Source organism: Octopus sinensis, linkage group LG28 (assembly GCF_006345805.1).
Source record: "Octopus sinensis linkage group LG28, ASM634580v1, whole genome shotgun sequence".
Classification (NCBI taxonomy): Eukaryota; Metazoa; Mollusca; class Cephalopoda; order Octopoda; family Octopodidae; genus Octopus; species Octopus sinensis.
This window is the reverse complement of record NC_043024.1, coordinates 2,006,850-2,028,218: the sequence shown is the minus strand read 5'-3', so window position 1 is coordinate 2,028,218 and position 21,369 is coordinate 2,006,850. Positions and strand designations below refer to the sequence as shown.

Here is a 21,369-nt window from a genome sequence, read left to right as displayed (position 1 = left end):
CATTGAAAATAACCTTTTTTATTTTCCTCCATTCAATTTTCACGGTGCAGAAATGATAATATTTAAAAAAAATTTTAATAGCTTAATAAACACCAAAATAATCTTGCTTCAGACGTGTATAAATTTTAAAATACAATATAAATGTAAAATACAATTTATATCTAAATTTTTCATAGTTTATTTTCTCCAGAAAACCAGAAAATTCAGAAATCCGGCTCACTTCCGGTGCCGGATGTTTGCTCCGGGACTGTCGATATTTTGATCCGTTAAACACGTGCACTTCAAAAAATTATGATGTTTCTGTTATTCTTGGTTAAGCTCTAATGACTACCAGAGACGACATTCCAAACGTGAGCATCCCTCATTTTATTCACACGTCCTAATCTAACATAGTCCCTTCCTCCCCCACCTTTTTTTTTTTTTAAATATCCTGTTTTGAAGATTTGGCTGCTATTTCTAGCATTTTTGGACGTTCACTTAGAAGGCTTCCTTGAATCGAAAATAATTTGTACCATATAATTAGTTAAGATGTTACTGTTTTATTACCAGAGACATTCCAAACGTGACCATCCTTCATTTTATTCAATGTGTTGTTTCTATTCCTCTTCCACAACTTTTTTGGGGGAAATAAGTTGTTTTGAAGAAGATTTGGCTGCTATTTCTAGCATTTTTGGACGTTCACTTAGAAGGCTTCATTGAATCGAATATAATTTGTACCATATAATTAGTTAAGATGTTACTGTTTTATTACCAGAGACATTCCAAACGTGACCATCCTTCATTTTATTCAATGTGTTGTTCCTATTCCCTTTCCACGACTTTTTTTGGGGAAATAAGTTGTTTTGAAGAAGATTTGGCTGCTATTTCTAGCATTTTTGGACGTTCACTTAGAAGGCTTCATTGAATCGAATATAATTTGTACCATATAATTAGTTAAGATGTTACTGTTTTATTACCAGAGACATTCCAAACGTGACCATCCTTCATTTTATTCAATGTGTTGTTCCTATTCCCTTTCCACGACTTTTTTTGGGGAAATAAGTTGTTTTGAAGAAGATTTGGCTGCTATTTCTAGCATTTTTGGACGTTCACTTAGAAGGCTTCATTGAATCGAATATAATTTGTACCATATAATTAGTTAAGATGTTACTGTTTTATTACCAGAGACATTCCAAACGTGACCATCCTTCATTTTATTCAATGTGTTGTTCCTATTCCCCTCCCACAACTTTTTTTTTGGAAATAAGTTGTTTTGAAGAAGATTTGGCTGCTATTTCTAGCATGTAGAGCGTTCACTCAGAGGACCTGCAGCATGGACGCGCTACTGCTAGAAATAGCAGCCAAATATGCCGTAAAACACACTTTTTGAAATAATAAATACATTTTTAGGTTAGATCATGAAGTCTCATATTTAATTTAGCGGAATTATGATAAAAGCAACCCATATAACCCCTCATAACTTATATTTTGGGGGGGAATTTGAATTCATACGATTATACAAAAATTAAAGAAAATGTTTTCTACCCCTCTTAAAATCTTTTTTGAATTTTTAAAAAAAATCAGAGTTTAAAATAGGGATATTCCGAATTTTTTGCTTCGATTTCAGCAATGGACCGCCCGTGGGTGCATCATCATTCCATTAAATGAAAAGATAAGGGCTTTATATGGGGTGCCGTGATTTCTACAGGGGTAACCTTATATGTGGCCGTGCTAGCTGCTAGAAATAGCAGCCAAATCTGCTGTAAAACACACTGTTTGAAATAATAAATGCGATTTTAAGATAGATAATGATGTCTAATATTCCATTTATGTCTTGAAATAAATTGGAACAGACAATATTGTCATAATCAAAAGATCGCCAAATATTTTGATCCTAGGGGTTTACCTGTGGTTAAATGATTATACGTTTTCGTTATTTACGCAAAATAATGTGTAGTTAATAATTAAAGTATGAGTTCTGTACAGTTTCAATTAAATTTTTCAAATATGAAAATGTAATAATAAACGCAATATACAGAACACATCCACCCGGGGTACAAATGAAATTGTTCACATAATTTATTGTACCTGGTCATCATTTGAATAGAATTTCGTAGAATTAAAAAACTGAAACGGAAACAGCGAAACGAATATTAATTTGTTATAAAATATATAAAGACGAAATATTTTAAATAACTGTATGCCTATATCGAAATCAGTCTATATATTTATATAAAATAAAGCAGTAAAGTCGAGATTATTCAAGCAATATATATATAATAATTTATTGTGTATTATCAACGGACACACTAGACAGTTGCCCGGGGGCCTCGGAGGTCTAGGAGCCGAATTCTGATCTTGTGGCCTGCTGACCATCAATATATTCTATAAGGTCCAGTGTGTTGATTTTTGCCAGGGCACCGCTGAGATGGTGACCCTGGTTGCGACCAATTTTTCTGTGCTGATGATATTGAAGTGAAGATTTGCTCCAGCATGGCCTCAGTCCAATAATTGAAACGAGTAAACGAATTGACTAGATACCTGTGTCTGTTATAAATTGAATTTAGCTGGGTCTTGAGAAGAAAGGAATTCATGAAAACTGAATACATTTCGTTATTTCCGTTTCGGGTTTTTGCATTGCACCCTAAAAATATTTCGCTTTTGTTTCAAAGCATTACGAAAATAGGTAACAGCCTTGAAACCTGAGAGAAAACTGTTCTTAGACAAATGGTAAGGAATCCCCGGGGTGACGTTTCTGTGAACGATTAAGGTATTGTTTGTGTTAGGTGTGGTTGTAAGCGTGGTGTGAAACGTATTTGCTAAAACTAAATACATTTCGTTGTTTCCGTTTCGGTTTTTCGTATTACGTCTTAAAAATTATTTTTACTTTCGTTTCCGAAAGTAGAAGACAACCTTGAAACCGTTGAGAAGACGTTCTTAGACAAATGGTAAGAGAAAATGCCTGAGGCGATGTGTTTGTCATAGCTAAAAAGCGCTTTTGCTTTATTTTCTAACCATGAAAAAATATATCTGATTCTATATACAAGTATAATATATCTTTACACACGTTTTTCTACTTTACCATTATTTAAATTTTTGTGCTAAAACTTACGTTATTGGGCGGAGTTTCAGAATAGATATCTCGACCCCGCTGAGAAAGAAAAGGGTAGTTTTTTTTATGGGGTTTTATTCCCTACACTTTCTAATATCCCAGGTAAAAAAAAAATTCTTAAAAATACTTTAATTTTCTCTATTTTTGCCCTTTCTATAAGATTCCCCATGCACATGCACGCCCTGGGGTAGGGAACATCTGTTTGTGAAACTCCTCCTCTTATCGAACACACATTATTTTGCTCGGATATTCCGCAGTAGAGTCCAGCTCTGTTCCACCTATAATCAAATAGGTTCTAATTGTGACCACATCCCACTTCGAACGCATGTTTAAAAATACTAATGTTTTGTATTTAATACATCCCAGTTCAAAGGCGGCGAGCTGGCAGGATCGTTACCCAGCCGAACGAAATGCTTAGCGTCATTTCTTCCGACTTTACATTCTGAGTTCAAGTGTCGCTGGGATCGAGTTTACCTTTCATCCTTTCGGGGTCGATAAAATAAGTACCAGTCGATATATTCAACTTAACCCCTTCCTCGAATTTGTTGGCTTCGTTCCAAAATTTCAAAGCATTATGTCACAGTTATGTCTTAATTAAAACAGACCCACGTTGGCCATAGGACGGCTTTGATCCAGCAGATCTGTTAGTATCAAAGGCGTTATTCAAACTGCAACCTTCTCGAATTTTATTCTGATTTCGTCTATCTAGGAATATAATCTCAAGTGCTAGTAACAGTGGTAACTATTTTATCCCTAATAAAAACAGATCTACATTGGGTAAAAATGATCAAACTTCAAACCTCTGTAGCATTTCCCTAAATTTTTTTCCAAACATGTGAATAATAACGTCTTGTTCAGGGCGAAAAATGACATCAATATACGGAATTTGATAATGTTCACTTAATTTTAAAATTACAAAAAGTGAAACCAAACAGAAAAGATCAGCCACAGTGTTTGTTCAAATATAGGTCAGCCCTAATCGAGCAGATTTATTGTGAAGAAAGACATTGTAGTGATATCCATTCCATCTGTCTTTTATTCAGACATAGTTATCGTCATCATCATCGTTTAATGTCCATCTTCTATGCATGGGTAGAATGGTTGACAGGAGCTGGCCAGACAGAAAAAACTACTTGAGGTTACCTTGTCTGTTTTGGCAGGGGTTTTACGGCTGGATGCCCTTCTTGACACCAACCACTCTGTAGAGTGAACTCAGTGCTTTTTACGTGGCACTAGCACAGTTGAGGTTAGTTTTGGCAAGATTTTTACAGCTGGATGCCCTTCCAGATGCCAACCACTTCACAGTGTGGACTGGATGCTTTTATGTGACACCAGCACTGGCAGGGTAACCAAGTAACTCACAAGACAAGGGATTATGAGAGGGGCAGGGCATTCGAGGAGGGGAACTTGTGTCAGAGGATGAAAAGTTAGAAGGGGTCAGAGAGACAGAAGAAGGTGTCTTTCCACACATTAGAGGAGGGGATCCAGTATCAAATGAGGAAAGGTTAGAGTGTAACAGAGAAATAGAGAGACAGAAAGAGTATACTCTTTTACTCTTTACTCTTTTATTCTTTTACTTGTTTCAGTCATTTGACTGCGGCCATGCTGGAGCACCGCCTTTAGTCGAGCAAATCGACCCCGGGACTTATTCTTTGTAAGCCCAGTACTTATTCTATCGGTCTCTTTTGCCGAACCACTAAGTGACAGGGATGTAAACACACCAGCATCGGTTGTCAAGCAATGCTAGGGGGACAAACACAGACACACAAACACACAGATATATATATATATACGACAGGCTTCTTTCAGTTTCCGTCTACCAAATCCACTCACAAGGGTTTGGTCGGCCCGAGGCTATAGTAGAAGACACTTGCCCAAGGTGCCACGCAGTGGGATTGAACCCGGAACCATGTGGTTGGTTAGCAAGCTACTTACCACACAGCCACTCCTGCGCCTATGCATATATATATATATATATATATATGAATACATTCTTTTATATTTAAGTATTATCTATCCCCCCCATCCTTAGAAAAATAGCCCCTCTATTGATTATAGATTTTGTTTAAATACAAGCCAGCCCCTGATACAGCAGATCTAATAGGATCAAAGATTAGAAAATTACTATTTATAAATCTCGCAACATGAGATATTCAGCAACAGTACTTTGTAGCAAAGATTGTTTGCCAACATAACATGGCAGTCCTGGTTTAGGACTAATGTTGCTGTAATTTAGCCCCAGGAGACATCGTCTCCAGCTGGCTATACAACACAAATTGTGTCGTATAAGGACACAGATCGTGTCGTATAGCCAGCTGGAGACGAATGTCTCCTGGGGCTAAATTACAGCAACATCCGTACTAAACCAGAACTGCCATGTTATGTTAGCAAACAATCTTTACTACAGGATGAAAGATGTTATTCAAGCTGTCACCTTTTCTCTCATCTTTTATTCAGACAATATATGTAGGAAGAAGATATTGTCTTGTACTAATAATAGTATTAGCTATTTTCTCCCTGTTAAAAACAGACCTATAGTGACTATAGTATTTGTTTAACCAGTGCCACCTGACTGGTACCTGTGCCAGTGGCATGTAAAAAGCATCATTTGAACATGACTGATGCCAGTGTTGCCTGACTGGCATCTGTGCCGGTGACATGTGAAATGCATCAACCAAACATGATCCATGCCAGGACCCCCTGACTGGCCACAGTGCCGATGGCACGTAAAGGGCATTATCTGAACATGATCGACGCTTGGCCCGCCTGACTGGCTCTTGTGCCGGTGGCATGTAAAAAGCACCAACTACATTCTTGGAGTGGTTGGCATTAGGAAGGGCATCCAGTTGTAGAAACATTGCCTGATTAGATTGGAGCCGGGTGCAGCCACTGGCTCTCCAGACTTCAGTCAAACCATCCAACCCATGCCAGCATGGAAAATGGACATTAAACGATGATGATGATGATGATGCTGTGGTCCCCAATCATTTTTTGCCTATAGACCCCTTTCATTCTTATTTTACTGGGGTGGCCCTCATAACCATTCCGTGGATTATCACTGGAACTGCTGAAGCATTTTATATCATCATCATCATTTAGCATCTGTTGTCCATGCTGGTATGGGTTGGATGGTTTGATCAGGGCTGGTAAGCTGAAGGCTCCAGTCTGATTTGGCCTGGTTTCTATGGCTGGATGCTCATCTTAACTCCAACCACTCTGAAAGTGTAATGGTTGCTTTTATGTGCCACCAGCACAGGTGCCAGTTACGTGACACCAATATCTAACGCAACCACAATTTCACTTGGCTTGATGGGTCTTCTTTTCAAGCATTACATATTGCCAAAGGTCTTAGTCATTTGCCATTGCCTGAACGAGTCCCAGCACTCAAAAGATGCTTTTTATGTGCCACTGGTACAGATGCTAGTTACATGACACTGTGAGGCCCAGCACTTAAGAGGTGCTTTTTATGTGCCGCCACTATTGATTCTAGTTACACGACACGCATCAGCCATATTGCCCCTGTGAGGCCCAGTGCTCAAAAGGTGCTTTTACATGTCACTGGCACAGGTTCTAGTTTATGCAACACCAGCATTGGCTACATTGCCTCCGTGGGGCACAACACTTGAAAGGCCCTTTTTACGTGCCACCAGCATGGGTGCTAGCTACACGACTCTGGCATCAGCCACATTGCCTCTGTGAGACCCATAGCTTGAAAGATTCTTACCTATAACTTCATTATTTATTTGATCACGATACTACCTAACACATATACTTTTCACTCAGGTCCTTCCTTCAGTTTTCGAGGAACTGGAAAGTACTAATATCCTCAATTGGGGATATTTCTTCATTTCTATATTTTCTGACTTCTCCCATTCTGATGATTGAGTACCTAGCTCATCATCATCGTTTAACATCTGCCTTTCATGCTAGCATGGGTGGGATGGTACCACAAGATCCGGCCAGGCCAAAGCCTGCACCACACTTCTGTGACTGTTTTGGCAGGATTTTTACAGCTGGATGCCCTTCCTCACTCAATATCCTGATCCACATGCTTGGCTATTCTAGAAATGGCTGTGAGAGATTCTATCTTTCCATATTCTCTATCTAAATTGAATGTGTAGCCCCTTGTGGGTAGTAAAGAAATAGGTATTTCATCTGCTGCTACGTTCTAAGTTCAAATTCCGCCGAGGTCGACTTTGCCTTTCATCCTTTCGGGGTCGATAAATTAAGTACCAGTTACACACTGGGGTCGATCTAATCGACTTAATCCGTTTGTCTGTCCTTGTTTGTCCCCTCTATGTTTAACCCCTTGTGGGTAGTAAAGAAATAGGTATTTCGTCTGTTGTTAGGTTCTGAGTTCAAATTCCGCCGAGTTGGGTTCATTACTGAGGTTTCCTGGTGTTGTAAGAAGAAAACATTAGACTTAGTGACACAACTTGATTGCAGACCCTGACCCAGAATGTATCCAGGACTTTGAGGCATTGATGATGGTATGAGAAGTCTGTTGGGTGGATTTTGTAGCTGCGGCCCAGGTTGGAACCAGGCCATAATAATATGTGCCTGGTGTACCCTTATCAGACGGGTAGTCATGGGCTTCGTATATTTGTACCCCAGTGTCACTTTGATGGCATGCACTGCTCTCTCACTCAATAATAATAATAATAATAATAACCTGTGCCTGGTGTACCCTTATCAGACGGGTAGTCATGATGGGCATACTGGGCTTCGTATATTTTACCCCAGTGTCACTGCTCTTGCACTCAATAATAATAATAATGGTTTCGAATTTTGCCACAAGGGCAGCAGTTTTGAGAGACGGGATGAGTCGATTACATCTACCCCAGTATTCAACTGGTACTTATTTTATTGACCCCGAAAGGATGAAAGGCAAATTGAGCCTGGTGGAATTTGAACTCAAAACGTAGCGACAGGCGAAATACCTATTTCTTTACTACCCACAAGGGGCTAAACACAGAGGGGACAAACAAGGACAGACATAGGTATTAAGTCGATTATATCGACCCCAGTGCGTAACTGGTACATAATTTATCGACCCCGAAAGGATGAAAGGCCAAGTCGACCTCAACGGAATTTGAACTCAGAACGTAACGGCAGACGAAATACCCACTTCTTTACTACCCACAAGGGGCTAAACATAGAGGGGACAGACAAACGGATTAAGTCGATTACATCGACTCCAGTGCGTAACTGGTACTTAATTTATCGACCCCGAAAGGAAGAAAGGCAAAGTCGACCTCGGCGGAATTTGAACTAAGAACGTAGCGACGGGCGAAATACCACTAAGCATTCCGACCGGCGCGCTAACGGTTTTGCCAGCTCGCCGCCCTCATAACAATAATCCCGTCCCCACCATCTTTTATTTGAACAAATTTTTCTGGGAATACTCTCTCAGATACTAGATGTAGTATTCACTGTTTTCTCCCTAATAAAGGTATATTTTTGGTGACTATAATTATTGTTTAACCTTACATAGACTCTGATATACATTGTTCCAAACTACTTTATTACCGGCCTTCGGTATAGGCTGGTCTTCGTTTCGTTTTAATTCGTTCTGCATTCTGTGTTTTGACAATAATCTAATTCGGGTGTCTTTTAATATATGTCTAATACACTGGCGATATTTCGTTTGCCGTTAATTTCTGAATTCAAATTCCGCTGAGGTCGACTTTGCCTTTCATCCTTTCGGGGACGATTAAATAAGGACCAGTTACGCACTGAGGTCGATGTAACCGACTTAATCCCTTTGTCTGTCCTTGTTTGTCCCCTCTATGTTTAACCCCTTGTGGGTAACAAAGAAATAAATTTATGTCTAATATTTTTTATAGTATATATATTAACAGAACTTTTAAGGACATTTAATACAAGAATATCTTCCTCTGAAATGTGTTATTTTAATATAAAATAATGAAAAATTACGGCAAGAGAAAATTCGAATTGAAGGTTGTGTTAAAAATGCTAAAAGAACAATAGGCAACGAAAACGAAACGAAAAACCCGGTTTATAAATATATCTTTTAAATGTTTTAATATCAAAATTATCCATAAAAATAATATTTTTATTTAAAACTATTCTCAAAACAGCAACAGCAAAACCAAGAAACAATTATCTGGAAAGTCATAATTAGAAGATAGAATATATTATAAATTAATTTCGTAAATTCTATTGTTTGACCGTTAATATTCACTGCGAACCATCAAAATCTTTTTTGTTCTGGATTAAATTAAATAGAATTTTTAATTAATTACTTTCAAAATTTTCAAAACATTTTAAAAATTTATTATTATTAATGAGAGAATAGTTTCATTGCTGATAAAAAATGTATTTAATTAATTGTATGTGAAATTTAAAGGTAAATTTTCTTCGTCCAAAGTGAATATCGATGTATATATTTGCACAAATATATTTGAACATCGCTTTATGTAGTTTGTATGTTTATGTATGTATATATATATATACGTTGTGTGTGTATGTATATATATATATGTGTGTGTGTAGTTTGTATGTTTATGTGTGTGTATGTATATATATATATATATATGTGTGAGTGTGTAGTTTGTATGTTTATTTGTGTGTGTGTATATATATGTAGTTTGTATGTTTATGTGTGTGTAGTTTGTATGTTTGTGTGTGTATGTATGTATATATATGTGTGTGTATGTATATATATGTGTAGTTTGTATGTTTATTTGTGTGTGTGTGTATATATATGTAGTTTGTATGTTTATTTGTGTGTGTATATATATGTAGTTTGTATGTTTATGTGTGTGTAGTTTGTATGTTTGTGTGTGTATGTATATATATATGTGTGTGTGTGTATGTATATATATATGTGTAGTTTGTATGTTTATTTGTGTGTGTGTGTGTGTATATGTAGTTTGTATGCTTATCTGTGTGTGTGTGTCTATATCTATGTATGGGTGTTTGTGCGTGTATATATTTGCATGTATGTAGCTAGCTGCCTATCTCGATACATAGCTATGTGTATATATGTGTATATATCACTCTGTGTGTGTGTGTGTGTGTGTGTATATAAATTTTAAAAAATTAGAAAAAGATATATATTTATTTTTTTACTACCCACAAGGGGCTAAACATAGAAGGGACAAACAAGGACAGACAAAGGGATCAAGTTGGTTACATCGACCTCAGTATGTAACTGGTACTTATTTAATCGCCCCCGAAAGGATGAAAGGCAAAGTCGACCTCGGTGGAATTTGAACTCAGAACGTTACGGCAAACGAAATACCGCTAGTGTATTAGACATATATATATATATATATATATATACATATATATATCGTGTCTGTTTGCAGACAAGTTCCAAACGCATTCCTCAAATCCTTTCGTTGTTCCAATTTGGTTCATTTCGATCTATTCTGGGGTAAAATTAATTCTTCGATTTGGCATGCTGCCAGGGGTTTTTACGTTACAGTATTTTAAATTTACAATAAATATATATTATTTGGTATATATATCCATTCATTGTTTTTATAATTTTATAATAATTAGTGATATTTAATATATATCAGTATATAGGTGTAGGAGTGGCTGTGTGCTAAGTAGCTTGCTAACCAACCATATGGTTCCGGGTTCAGTCCCACTGCGTGACACCTTGGGCAAGTGTCTTCTGCTATAGCCTCGGGCCGACCAATGCCTTGTGAGTGGATTTGTTAGACAGAAACTGAAAGAAGCCTGTCGTATATATATGTGTATGTGTGTCTGTGTTTGTCCCTCCAACATTGCTTGACAACTGATGCTGGTGTGTTTATGCCCCCGTCACTTAGCAGTTCAGCAAAAGAGACTGATAGAATAAGTACTGGGCTTACAAAGAATAAGTCCCGGGGTTGAGTTGCTCGACTAAAGGCGGTGCTCCAGCATGGCCGCAGTCAAATGACTGAAACAAGTAAAAGAGTAAAAGAGTGGTATTTAATATATATCAATATAAATATTCTTAGAATCCTTTTTAAATCTGAGGTTCCTTTGGTCTTTTACTGCAAGTTTTGCGTAGATTACTTGTAAAATCATAATACGGACCAAACTACGCGAAACTTGGAATAAATAATGAAAGGACCCCCTTCTCCTAATAACATCAAAACCACACAAAACATCAATACTTTTAAGTGAAGGCTAGAACGGTTTATTGCTAATGAGAGCGAGAATGCTGTGTAAGGTGAAAATTTGTTGCTCCCACCTTGGGGTTAATGGCTTTCTTTGACCACAAGTCACCTTTACACTGGGAATGGTAACAGACAGTCCTCTGTTGATTAGATTAGACTGAACCTTATTACCTATACTCAGGTGTCGATAAGGTAACAATTACGTTATTTTGTTCACAAAGGTAGAATTCTGGTTTAAACATCCTATTTAACACCTCATAATTTTTTTTTTTATTTAGGGGGATTTTCAGAAATTTTTTACAAATGTGTGTTCTACACATGGGAATTCATACGATTTGGAAAAAAAAATTTTTTCTTCTATTTTTTAAACCCTTCACTCCATAAATCCTAAAAGTTCCACTTGTTTTCGAATTCTTTCTTCTAAATCAGAATTTAAATTACAGACATTTGAATTTTTTGCTTAAATCCCAGCGATGGATCGATCACTCATGGGTGCATCATCATTCCAATTAAATGTGTTTCATCATCATCGTTTAACGTCTGCTTTCCATACTGGCATGGTTTGGATGATTTGACTGAGGGCTGGCGAACCAGATGGCTGCACCAGGCTCCAATCTGATCTGGCAGAGTTTCTACAGCTGGATGCCCTTCCTAACGCCAACCACTCCGAGAATGTAATGGGTGCACACTCTACATGCTCGGAATGGTTGGTGTTAGGAAGGGCATCCAGCTGTAGAAACTCTGCCAGATTCAGATTGGAGTCTGGTGCAGCCTCCTCGCTTGTTCAACCCCTGCCAGCATGGAAAGTGGACATTAAACAACAATGATGATGATGAGGAGGAGGAGGAATAGTCTGGTTCGACCACATAATCACATGATATTGGGTAAAGCTTTGATAATATTGATATAATTGCCTGTGAATAATTGTTTTGATATTAACGATATCGTCAACTAATAAACATTTTTTTTCTCTCCCTCTTCCTACAGGGTGCTGTATATTCTCTGACCATCCCTCAATGAACCACTCTCTGACCAACCTATGGGCTGTGCTTGTTGCCTGCCGAATAATTTGGACCCTCTGGCCACAACAGGGGTACATCCACCCTGATGAGTTTTTCCAGTCGACTGAAATCGTTGTTGGTTAGTATAATAAAAGAAACATCCTTTGTATTTCTAAGTTTCTAAGGGATTTCTGCCCCTGTTTCTATGTGCAGACACAGATGGGGCCTTATTGGTGCACGCATGGCTGCGTGGTGGAGAAGTTTACAGAGGACAATTCCCCCCAACAACAACTACCCCTTAGGACAATTACTGCCTCTCCAATATATTAAGTTTTAAATCAGGGGTAATTGTCCTGGGGAAGGGGTAAATTTCCCAGCAATGTTGATTTTTGTAAGTGTTCTACCTTCACACTTGCACCAATCTTTCTTAGCCATGTTGGTAGTTTAGTACTGATACTTCCAGGTGCGCCAATTACTATTGGTACCATGTCTACTCTCTTCATTGACCACAACCTTCATATTTCCCACTTTAAATCGTCATAGTTATTATTATTAAATGGTGGTGCCCCAGCATGGCCACAGCTCATGAGCTGAAACTAGATAAAAATAAAAATTTAAAAATAATTATTATTGAGTGAGAGAGCAGTGCATGCCATCAAAGTGACACTGGGGTAAGATACACAGACCCCAATATACCCATCATGACTTCCTGTCTGGTAAGGGGTACACTAGGCACATGCATCACAACCATATGTGCACGACATGGTGATCTCATATCAAGATAAACAGCACATGACCTTGCAGGTGGGGCCCAGTTAGAATTTCCTTCGGGTCGAGTAGCCCATCCTGCTCAAAAGGTCCCTGAATAAGGGTTGTTTAAGGATGTTGAATGAAACATCCATGTTTCCAGAGGTGAATTATCCAAACCCCAAAGAATCCCTCTCAACACATGGCTATGATGCACCCCCACTACTTCTGCTGGGGATCAGAGATGCACATATCGTCAGCCACTAAGGGACATGCTCAACTGGTTAAGGTCAACCAACTGACAAGTAAATCTGTGGTATTGAGCAGAATATTTGCTGTAGCCCATCTTTTATACCAAGACAAAACAATGTACATGATAACACTTCCAATCAGTTAAGATCAGAAGCCATGAGAGCCACTGCCTGGTACTGCATCAGTATTATTATTATTATTAAGGTGTTGGACTGGCAGAATTGTTACCATGCCAACCAAAATGCTTAGCAGTATTTCACCCATCTTTATGTTCTGACTCCAAATTCTGCCAAGGTTGACTTTGCCTTTCATCCTTTCGGGGGTCGATGAAATAAGTACCAGTTGAACACTGGGGTCGATATAATCGAGTCATCCCCCACCTTCCCCCAAGCTACCCTTGTGGAAAAATTTGAAATAATAATAATTATTATTATCATTATCATTATTATTATTATTATTATTATCATCGTCATCATCATCATCATCATTATTATTATTATTAGTATTATTATCATTATCATCATCATTATTATTTATTTATCATTATTAATTTTTTTTTTTTTTAGGGGACATACTCAATTTGGATGTGGAAAGAACATGGGAGTTCAACAGCACGCAGCCCCTTCGAAGCATTTTCTTCCTACACCTGATTTACGGATTGCCTGTGAGGTTACTGGCCTTCCTGCAGAAACTGGGTCTTTTCGAAATCTCTCCATATCTGCTCATCATCGTTCCTCGACTGGCAATCACTGCTTTGATGTTCACCGTCGATGCAGTCTTGTGGAAGTCAAGTAAATGCCTGGGTATCAAACCCTGGTTTTCTCTCTGCCTTTACGCCAGTTCCTACGTGACGCTGACCTACTTGACCCGTACCCTGTCCAACACCATCGAATGTCTGCTCTTTGCTATCATCTTGTACATCGTCCTGCCGAAATTTGGCGCCGCCTACGGCAGTTTGAGTTCTTCGCGTCGTAGTAGAAAACGGCAGAAGAAAAACGAAGAACAGCAAAGTCCGGCTTCCGTGGTGGACAACTCCGCTTCTGCCAAAGGAAACAAGAAAGCGGCCACGTCTGCAAAGTCTGCCAATGCCGTGGCTGCTGCCTCCTCCTCTGCGGCATCGGCGCCGGGAAAGTCGGGAAAGGGCAAACAGAAAGGTAAAAAGACGAAAACGAACCCTGGCTCGAACACTGCACCACACGGACAGCAACAACAACAAAAACAAAAACAGCAAAAACAACAACAACAAAAACAACAGCAACACCAAAAACAACAGCAACAACAAAAGCAACAGCAACAACAAAAACAACAACAAAAACATTCGCAGAAGCAACAAAAACAACAACACCAACAACAACAACACCACCACCAGCAACAACAACAAGTTTTGAACTCGCAAAAACCTCACCAAACATTCAGCGAAACTGACTTTGTCAAGACCGAACTGTTTGTTCTGGCTTGCTGCACCGTTGCCGGGACCTTCAACCGACCCACGTTTCCAGTGTTCGCCGTGGCGCCAATCCTTGCATGGTTCTATTGCACCTCCTGCACCAAGCCTGCGACCCTAGTGAAAAACATTGCCCTGTTCGCGCTGTTCTCCTTGCCCGTATGCGTCGTCTTTGTCTGCGTCGACACGTTCTACTACCGAATCTCACCGACAGACTTCTTCAATGCGCTCGATAGCTGCATGCACGTCGGCGGCCCAGCCGGCGCGACTCTATGCGCGTGGCGCGTACTAGCATCTCATGTAACTGTAACTCCGTTCAACTTCCTCCTTTACAATACGCAGGTCACTAACCTCGCCGAACATGGGCTACACCCATCCTATCTCCACGTCCTCATCAACATGCCCCTTCTTTACCACATTCTCTACATCCTTTTCTTCTACAACATTTACCAATGCTTTAGCCAAACCGCAAAGCTCCTCATCCCCTCTTGCGTCCTGTCCTTATTTATCGTCGTACCTGTTACCATACTCTCGATTTTCCCTCACCAAGAACCTCGCTTCTTGGTACCACTTCTACCATTGCTGGTTCTCATTGGGGCTCAGGTGATTGAGCAATGCAAATGGAAGTTTGCTTTGCATTTGTCTTGTACCTGGGTGGTTGCTAACCTTGTCCTGGCCCTCTTTTATGGGTTTCTTCATCAAGGTGGAGTGATTCCGAGCCTGATGAGTGCTAAGTACAACCAGATCTCACCGCCGCTAGATTCCACTGGCATTTCCGCTCCCTGTGGAAGCAGCAGCAGTAGACAGGACCACCTCGTGTTCTACCACACGTACATGGTACCGAAACACTTGTTGCTTAACCGACACGATAACATCACCCTGGTTACTCATGACCTGAAGGGCGGTGCCATGCCCTTGCTGACTGACCTCTTGCACAAACTGCTCTCTGACAACAACAACAACGACAACGAGAACCCTTTGGTTCCTGGAGCTTGTTCTGTGCGAGTGGTCCTTCCGGCAACGATCGCTGATGCGTTCAAACGCGCGCAGCAGTGCGGCGTGCAGTATTTATGCAACGAAGAGAGGTGGTTTGCACCGCACCTGTCGTTAGAAGACCCTCCTCTGCGACTCTTTGGTCGGACGTCATCCGACGGGGACCTGTGGACGGGGTGGTCCCTGGGGAGCGTTTTCAAGGACCTGCATTTGAAAATGTTTCAAATAAAGAAAATAATGTTGTGAATAAAAAAAATCGGAGACAAAAAAAAGCACAAAAAATAAAACAAGTGGAGAAAAAAAAAATGTAATAACAAGAAAAGTAACGACAAAACAAAAAATATTTAAAAGAAAATCTCAAAAAAAAACCGGAAAAAAAGCAAATCTAAAGTTTTTATTCTATCATCATTTTTCATTATTGTTGTTATTGATGTTGTTGTCATTAGTGTTTTTATCATCATCATCTACCTCCTCCTCCTCATCATCATCATCATCACCACCATTCATCTTATCATCATCATTGTCATCTCCATCACCACCACCTATTTCTTTACTACCCACAGGGGGCTAAACATAGAGGGTACAAACAAGGACAGACAAAGGGGTTAAGTCGATTATATCGACCCCGAAAGGATGAAAGGCAAAGTCGACCTCGGCGGAATTTGAACTCATAACATAGCGGCATATGAAATACCTATTTCTTTACTACATACAAGGGGCTAAACATAGAGGGGACAAACAAGGACAGACAAAGGGATTAAGTCGATTACATTGACTCCAGTGCGTAACTGGTACTTGATTTATCGACCCCGAAAGGATGAAAGGCAAAGTCGACCTCGGCGGAATTTGAACTCAGAACATAGCGGCAGACAAAATACCTATTTCTTTACTACCCACAAGGGGCTAAACATAGAGGGGACAAACAAGGACAGACATAGGTATTAAGTCGATTAGATTGACCCCAGTGCGTAACTGGTACTTAATTTATCGACCCCGAAAGGACGAAAGTCGACCTCGGCGGAATTTGAACTCAGAACGTAGCGGCAGACGAAATACCGCAAGGCATTTTGCCCGGTGTGCTAATGGTTCTGCCAGCTTGCCGCCTACCATCATCACTGTCATCACCACCATTGTTGTCATCAAGCTCATCATCTACCTCAGGGGTACTCAACCACCAACTCACTGACTAGTACTGGGCTGCACAGAAAGAATTGATTTTCAAATTTTCTTTCGATTTTTTTGACTATCACAGAGTACAGGCATTATTTTTTTTGTGTGTGCAGAGGTAGTACTGGGGGTCCCTATTTTACTCTACTGAACTCCCAGAGCCCTTTGATGTTTTAAAAAAAAAGTCCTATCATATATTTGTAATTAAATATTGTTAAGAATCGTATAAAAACAAATTAAAATATTCTACAACAGAAATCCAAGCAGTTTATTGCACATAGACATTTAACAACAAAATCTTACGTGGAACCCAGTTGAGAGCCACTGATGTAGGTCATGACATCATCATCATTATCATCAACATCCTCATAATCATTGTTGCTGCCATCATCATCATCACCACCACCACTGCCGTTTTCATCATCATCATCAACATCATTTTTATTATTGTTATTATTAAAGTGTGATCGCTACCAATGTCGCCTTACTGGCGCCTGTGCCGGTGGCATTTGTAAAAAGATTTGAGCGAGGTTGTTGCCAGTACTGCCTGACTGGCACCCGTGCCGGTAGCACGTAAAAAGCACCCACTACACTCTCGGAGTGGTTGGCGTTAGGAAAGGCATCCAGCTGTAGAAACTCTGCCAGATCAAGACGAGCCTGGTGCGGCCGTCTGGTTCGCCAGCCCTCAGTCAAACCATCCAACCCATGCCAGCATGGAAAACAGACATTAAACGATAATGATAATTAAAGCATTGGATTGGCAGATTGAGTAGACAGACAGGCAAGGTGCCATGCAGAATTTTACTTGTCCCCTTTTACATACAGAGTTCAAATCTCATCCAAATTGACTTTGATTTTGGTTCCAGTAGTGAAGTATTTTCTTGTTCATTTCCCCGACATCATCATCATCATTGTTTAATGTCCGTCTTCCCTGCATGGGTAGGACGGTTGACAGGAACCGGCCAGGTAGAAAAACTATCCTTGGCTACTGTGCCTGTTTTGGCAAGGTTTTTACAGCTGGATGCCCTTCCTAACACCAACCACTCTGCAGAGTGGACTCAGTGCTTTTTACATGGCACCAGCACAGGTGAGGTTAATTTTGGTAAGATTTTTACAGCTGGACACCCTTCCAAGCATGGCACTAGCAATGGCAGGGTCACCAAGTAACTTGCATCACAAGGAATTATGAGAGGGGCAGAGGCATTTGAGGAGGGGAACTTGTGTCAGAGGATGAAAGGTTAGAAGGGGTCAGAGAGACATAATACCTGAAATGAGATTATTTGTTAATACCATTATAATATTATTCATACAAGTATATTGTATATACCAGCAGTATCGCCCGGTGCTGCACGGGCTTGTTTCGACCCTTTAGAATTGGAATTTTTGAAAAGTAAAAATTTTGCATTATGTAGCTTGTTATTCTCTTTAACTTCAGCTTTATATATAAAGAGATTAATAATGTTTTTTGTTTTTTTTAGTATAATTATCCATTCATTTTTGTTGCCCACTTTCTGGGAAAGTCACGATGCCAGAGTCTTCGGGTACGGTTTCCTATGAAATACTATCATTATAAGACTTTCTTGTAGGATTCCCAAACATGAGGCTACGGATATTATCCTAATTATCTCTTTTTGGTTTAACCCTAGGTCTCCTGCCGGTCAGCTTGGCTTAAAGAATAAGTCTTACAAACCCTCTCTGTAACATTACAATCATGTCTGTAGTTCCAGGGTTGTGACCCCTCAGTGTGGAGAAGTGGTGGCTCAATCTGGAAAGACTCCCTGATCTCCATGCTATTCACTCTTTCAAGTAACATTACTCCAGAGATCCTTTCAAGAAACCCCATTTTGGCCACTCATATTCACGATTGTACTCTTTTTGGTCCTTACTCAACATTCTGGTCCCAAGGTGAGGACAGGTATGCAAACTGTATCAAAGATAGCGAGTTTGGTTTTATTATCAATTATAATATGGTAAGAGTTTACAAAAAAAACAAAAGACGAAGACAGGTGGTGTAGAAAAAAACAGATGTATTAGTATAACGCTCAGGAATAGAAAAAGTCTTTTACGTTTCGAGCCTACGCTCTTTGACAGAAAGGGACACAGAAAAAAACAAGGAGAGAAAAAAATGTGTGTAGTGGTTAACGATCTATCATATATATATATATATATATATATATATATAGGGAGAGTTTACAAAAAAAAAAACAAAAGATGAAGACAGGTGGTGTACAAAACGAGCAGATGTATTAGTATAATGCTCAGGAATAGAGAAGGTCTTTTACGTTTCAAGTCTATGCTCTTCTGCTGAAAGAGACAGAAAAAACAAAGAGAGAAAAAAATGTGATAGTAGCTAACGATCTATCATGGCGACTGATATATATATATAGGGAGAGTTCACGAAAAAACAAAAGACGAAGACAGGTGGTGTACAAAACAAACAGATGTATTAGTATAACGCTCAGGAACAGAAAAAGTCTGTTACGTTTCGAGCCTACGCTCTTCTACAGAAAGGGACACAGAAGAAAACAAGGAGAGAAGAAAAAAATGTGTGTAGTGTCTACCGATCTATCATAGTTATAACTTTTTGGACTGTTACCATTCTCATTAGAGATGAAATATGTTCTAATATTTAACCCTTTAGTGCTTAAACCGGCTGTATCCGGCCCAAATATTCTACACATTTTATGCTCAAACTGACCAGATCCAGCATCTCACACCTACCCTGCAATGTCATTCTAAAAATAAGCAATTACATCTTTCCTATCTTGAAGCTACAAAATAACATCAGATAATTTTTTTTTAAATGTAAATAAATAAGGGATTACTTTTAACAAATTAATCTGAACACTAAAGGGTTAACGAGGGAAGGTAACGAGCTGGCCAAATCATTAGGACACTGGGCAAAATGATTAGCGATATTTCATCTGACTCTATGTTCTGAGTTCAAATCCCGCCAAGGTTGACTTTTCCTTTCATCGTTTCGGAGGTTCATAAACTAAGTACCAGTTGCATACTGGGGTCGATCTAATCGACTGTGTCCCCTCCCCCCCAAAAAAAAAAATTTCGGGCCTTGTGCTTAGAGTAGAAATGGATGTTTAAGGAGGGTAAGGTAGCGAACTGGCAGAATTGTTAGGACTCCGGGTGAAATGCTTTCCGGTATTTCATCCAGGTTTACATTCTGAGTTCAAATTTCACTGAGGTTACCCTTTGCCTTTCATTCTTCTGGGATTCATTGAAGCAAGTGCCAGTCGAGCACAGGGGTCAATGGAATCAGCCCCTCCCCTTAAAACTACGGCCCTCGTGCCAAAATTTGAAACCAATATTTAAGAACAAGAAGATTGTGAGTTGGTGGAATTGTTATTGTGCCGGACGAAATGCTGAGTGACATTTTGGGTTCAGATTCTGTCAAAGGTCAACTTTGCCTTTCAACCTTTTGGAGTCAATAAAACAAATACCTATTTCTTTACTACCCACAGTAGTAAAGGGGCTAAACACAAAGAGGACAGACAAACGGATCAAGTCGATTATATTGACCTCGAAAGGATGAAAGGCAAAGTCAACCCCGGCGGAATTTGAACTCGGAACGTAAAGACAGACGAAATACCTATTTCTTCATAGCCCACGAGGGGACAAACAAAGGGATTAAGTCGATTACATCGACCCCAGTGCATAACTGGTTCTTAATTTATTGACCCCAAAAGGATGAAAGGCAAAGTCGACCCCAGCGAAATTTGAACTCAGAACGTAGCGGCAGACGAAATACCTATTTCTTTACTACCCACAAGGGGCTAATCACAGAGAGGACAGACAAACGGATTAAGTCGATTATATTGACCCCAGTGTGTAACTGGTACTTATTTAATTGACCCTGAAAGGCAAAGTCAACCTCGGTGGAATTTGAACTCAGAACGTAAAGACAGACGAAATACCTATTTCTTTACTACCCACAAGGGGCTAAACACAGAGAGGACAAACAAGGACAGACAAATACATCGACCCCAGTGTGTAACTGGTACTTATTTAATCAACCCCAAAAGCATGAAAGGCAAAGTCGACCTCGGCGGAATTTGAACTCAGAATGTAGCGGCAGACGAAATACTGCTAAGCATTTCGCCCAGCGTGCTAATGTTTCTGCCAGGTCGCCGCCTTAGCAATTCATAATCCCTGTCTCCTTTCCTCTTACCGTTTCTCTCGTTTTCTCTTTAGGGCCTGTACTTGACTTACAGTGAGGTACCGTGATTTTAGTAAGATATCCTTACTGTCATCGAGGATCATTTCAATGGTTGGCCAGGCAAGATTGAGGGTGGACACTTATTGCAAATATTCAAAACCAACCCCTGTATCGTTTGTGTCAACATCAGCTGAAGGGCATTGCCCTTACCATCTTGCCATCTGTTTATAATATACGAGCCAAATATTTTCAGATACACCTATACAGGCTGCTGGCTGCGATAAGGATGTTAGTAGTAGTAGCAGCAGGAGGAGGAGATGGTGGTGGTGGTGATGGTACTGCTGCTACTTGTAGTTGCAGTAATA

General features: G+C 39.7%; 2 protein-coding genes across 4 annotated transcripts in view; both read left to right on the top strand.

Annotated features, from left to right (window-relative positions):
• The first annotated feature begins 203 nt into the window (after window positions 1-203).
• LOC115225763 lies at window positions 204-15,980 on the top strand. Of its 3 annotated transcripts, none has more exons than XM_029796710.2 (3): window positions 204-350; window positions 12,217-12,369; window positions 13,796-15,980. In XM_029796710.2, exons 2-3 carry the CDS (start codon window positions 12,246-12,248, stop codon window positions 15,910-15,912), a joined length of 2,241 nt encoding a protein of 746 aa, XP_029652570.1. In that variant the 5' UTR covers window positions 204-350; window positions 12,217-12,245; the 3' UTR covers window positions 15,913-15,980. The 3 variants fall into 3 exon arrangements, with proteins under 3 accessions (XP_029652570.1, XP_029652569.1, XP_029652568.1); XM_029796709.2 differs by lacking the exon at window positions 204-350 and adding an exon at window positions 2,587-2,709; XM_029796708.2 differs by lacking the exon at window positions 204-350 and adding an exon at window positions 2,769-2,927.
• The window catches only part of LOC115225884 (flavin-containing monooxygenase FMO GS-OX-like 2), a 29,094-nt gene continuing 18,452 nt past the window's right edge, over window positions 10,728-21,369 (top strand). The window contains exon 1 of the mRNA XM_036514686.1: window positions 10,728-10,769. Coding sequence (XP_036370579.1) covers window positions 10,763-10,769 — 7 coding nt within the window. The 5' untranslated portion in view covers window positions 10,728-10,762. The remainder of the gene's footprint in view (window positions 10,770-21,369) is intronic.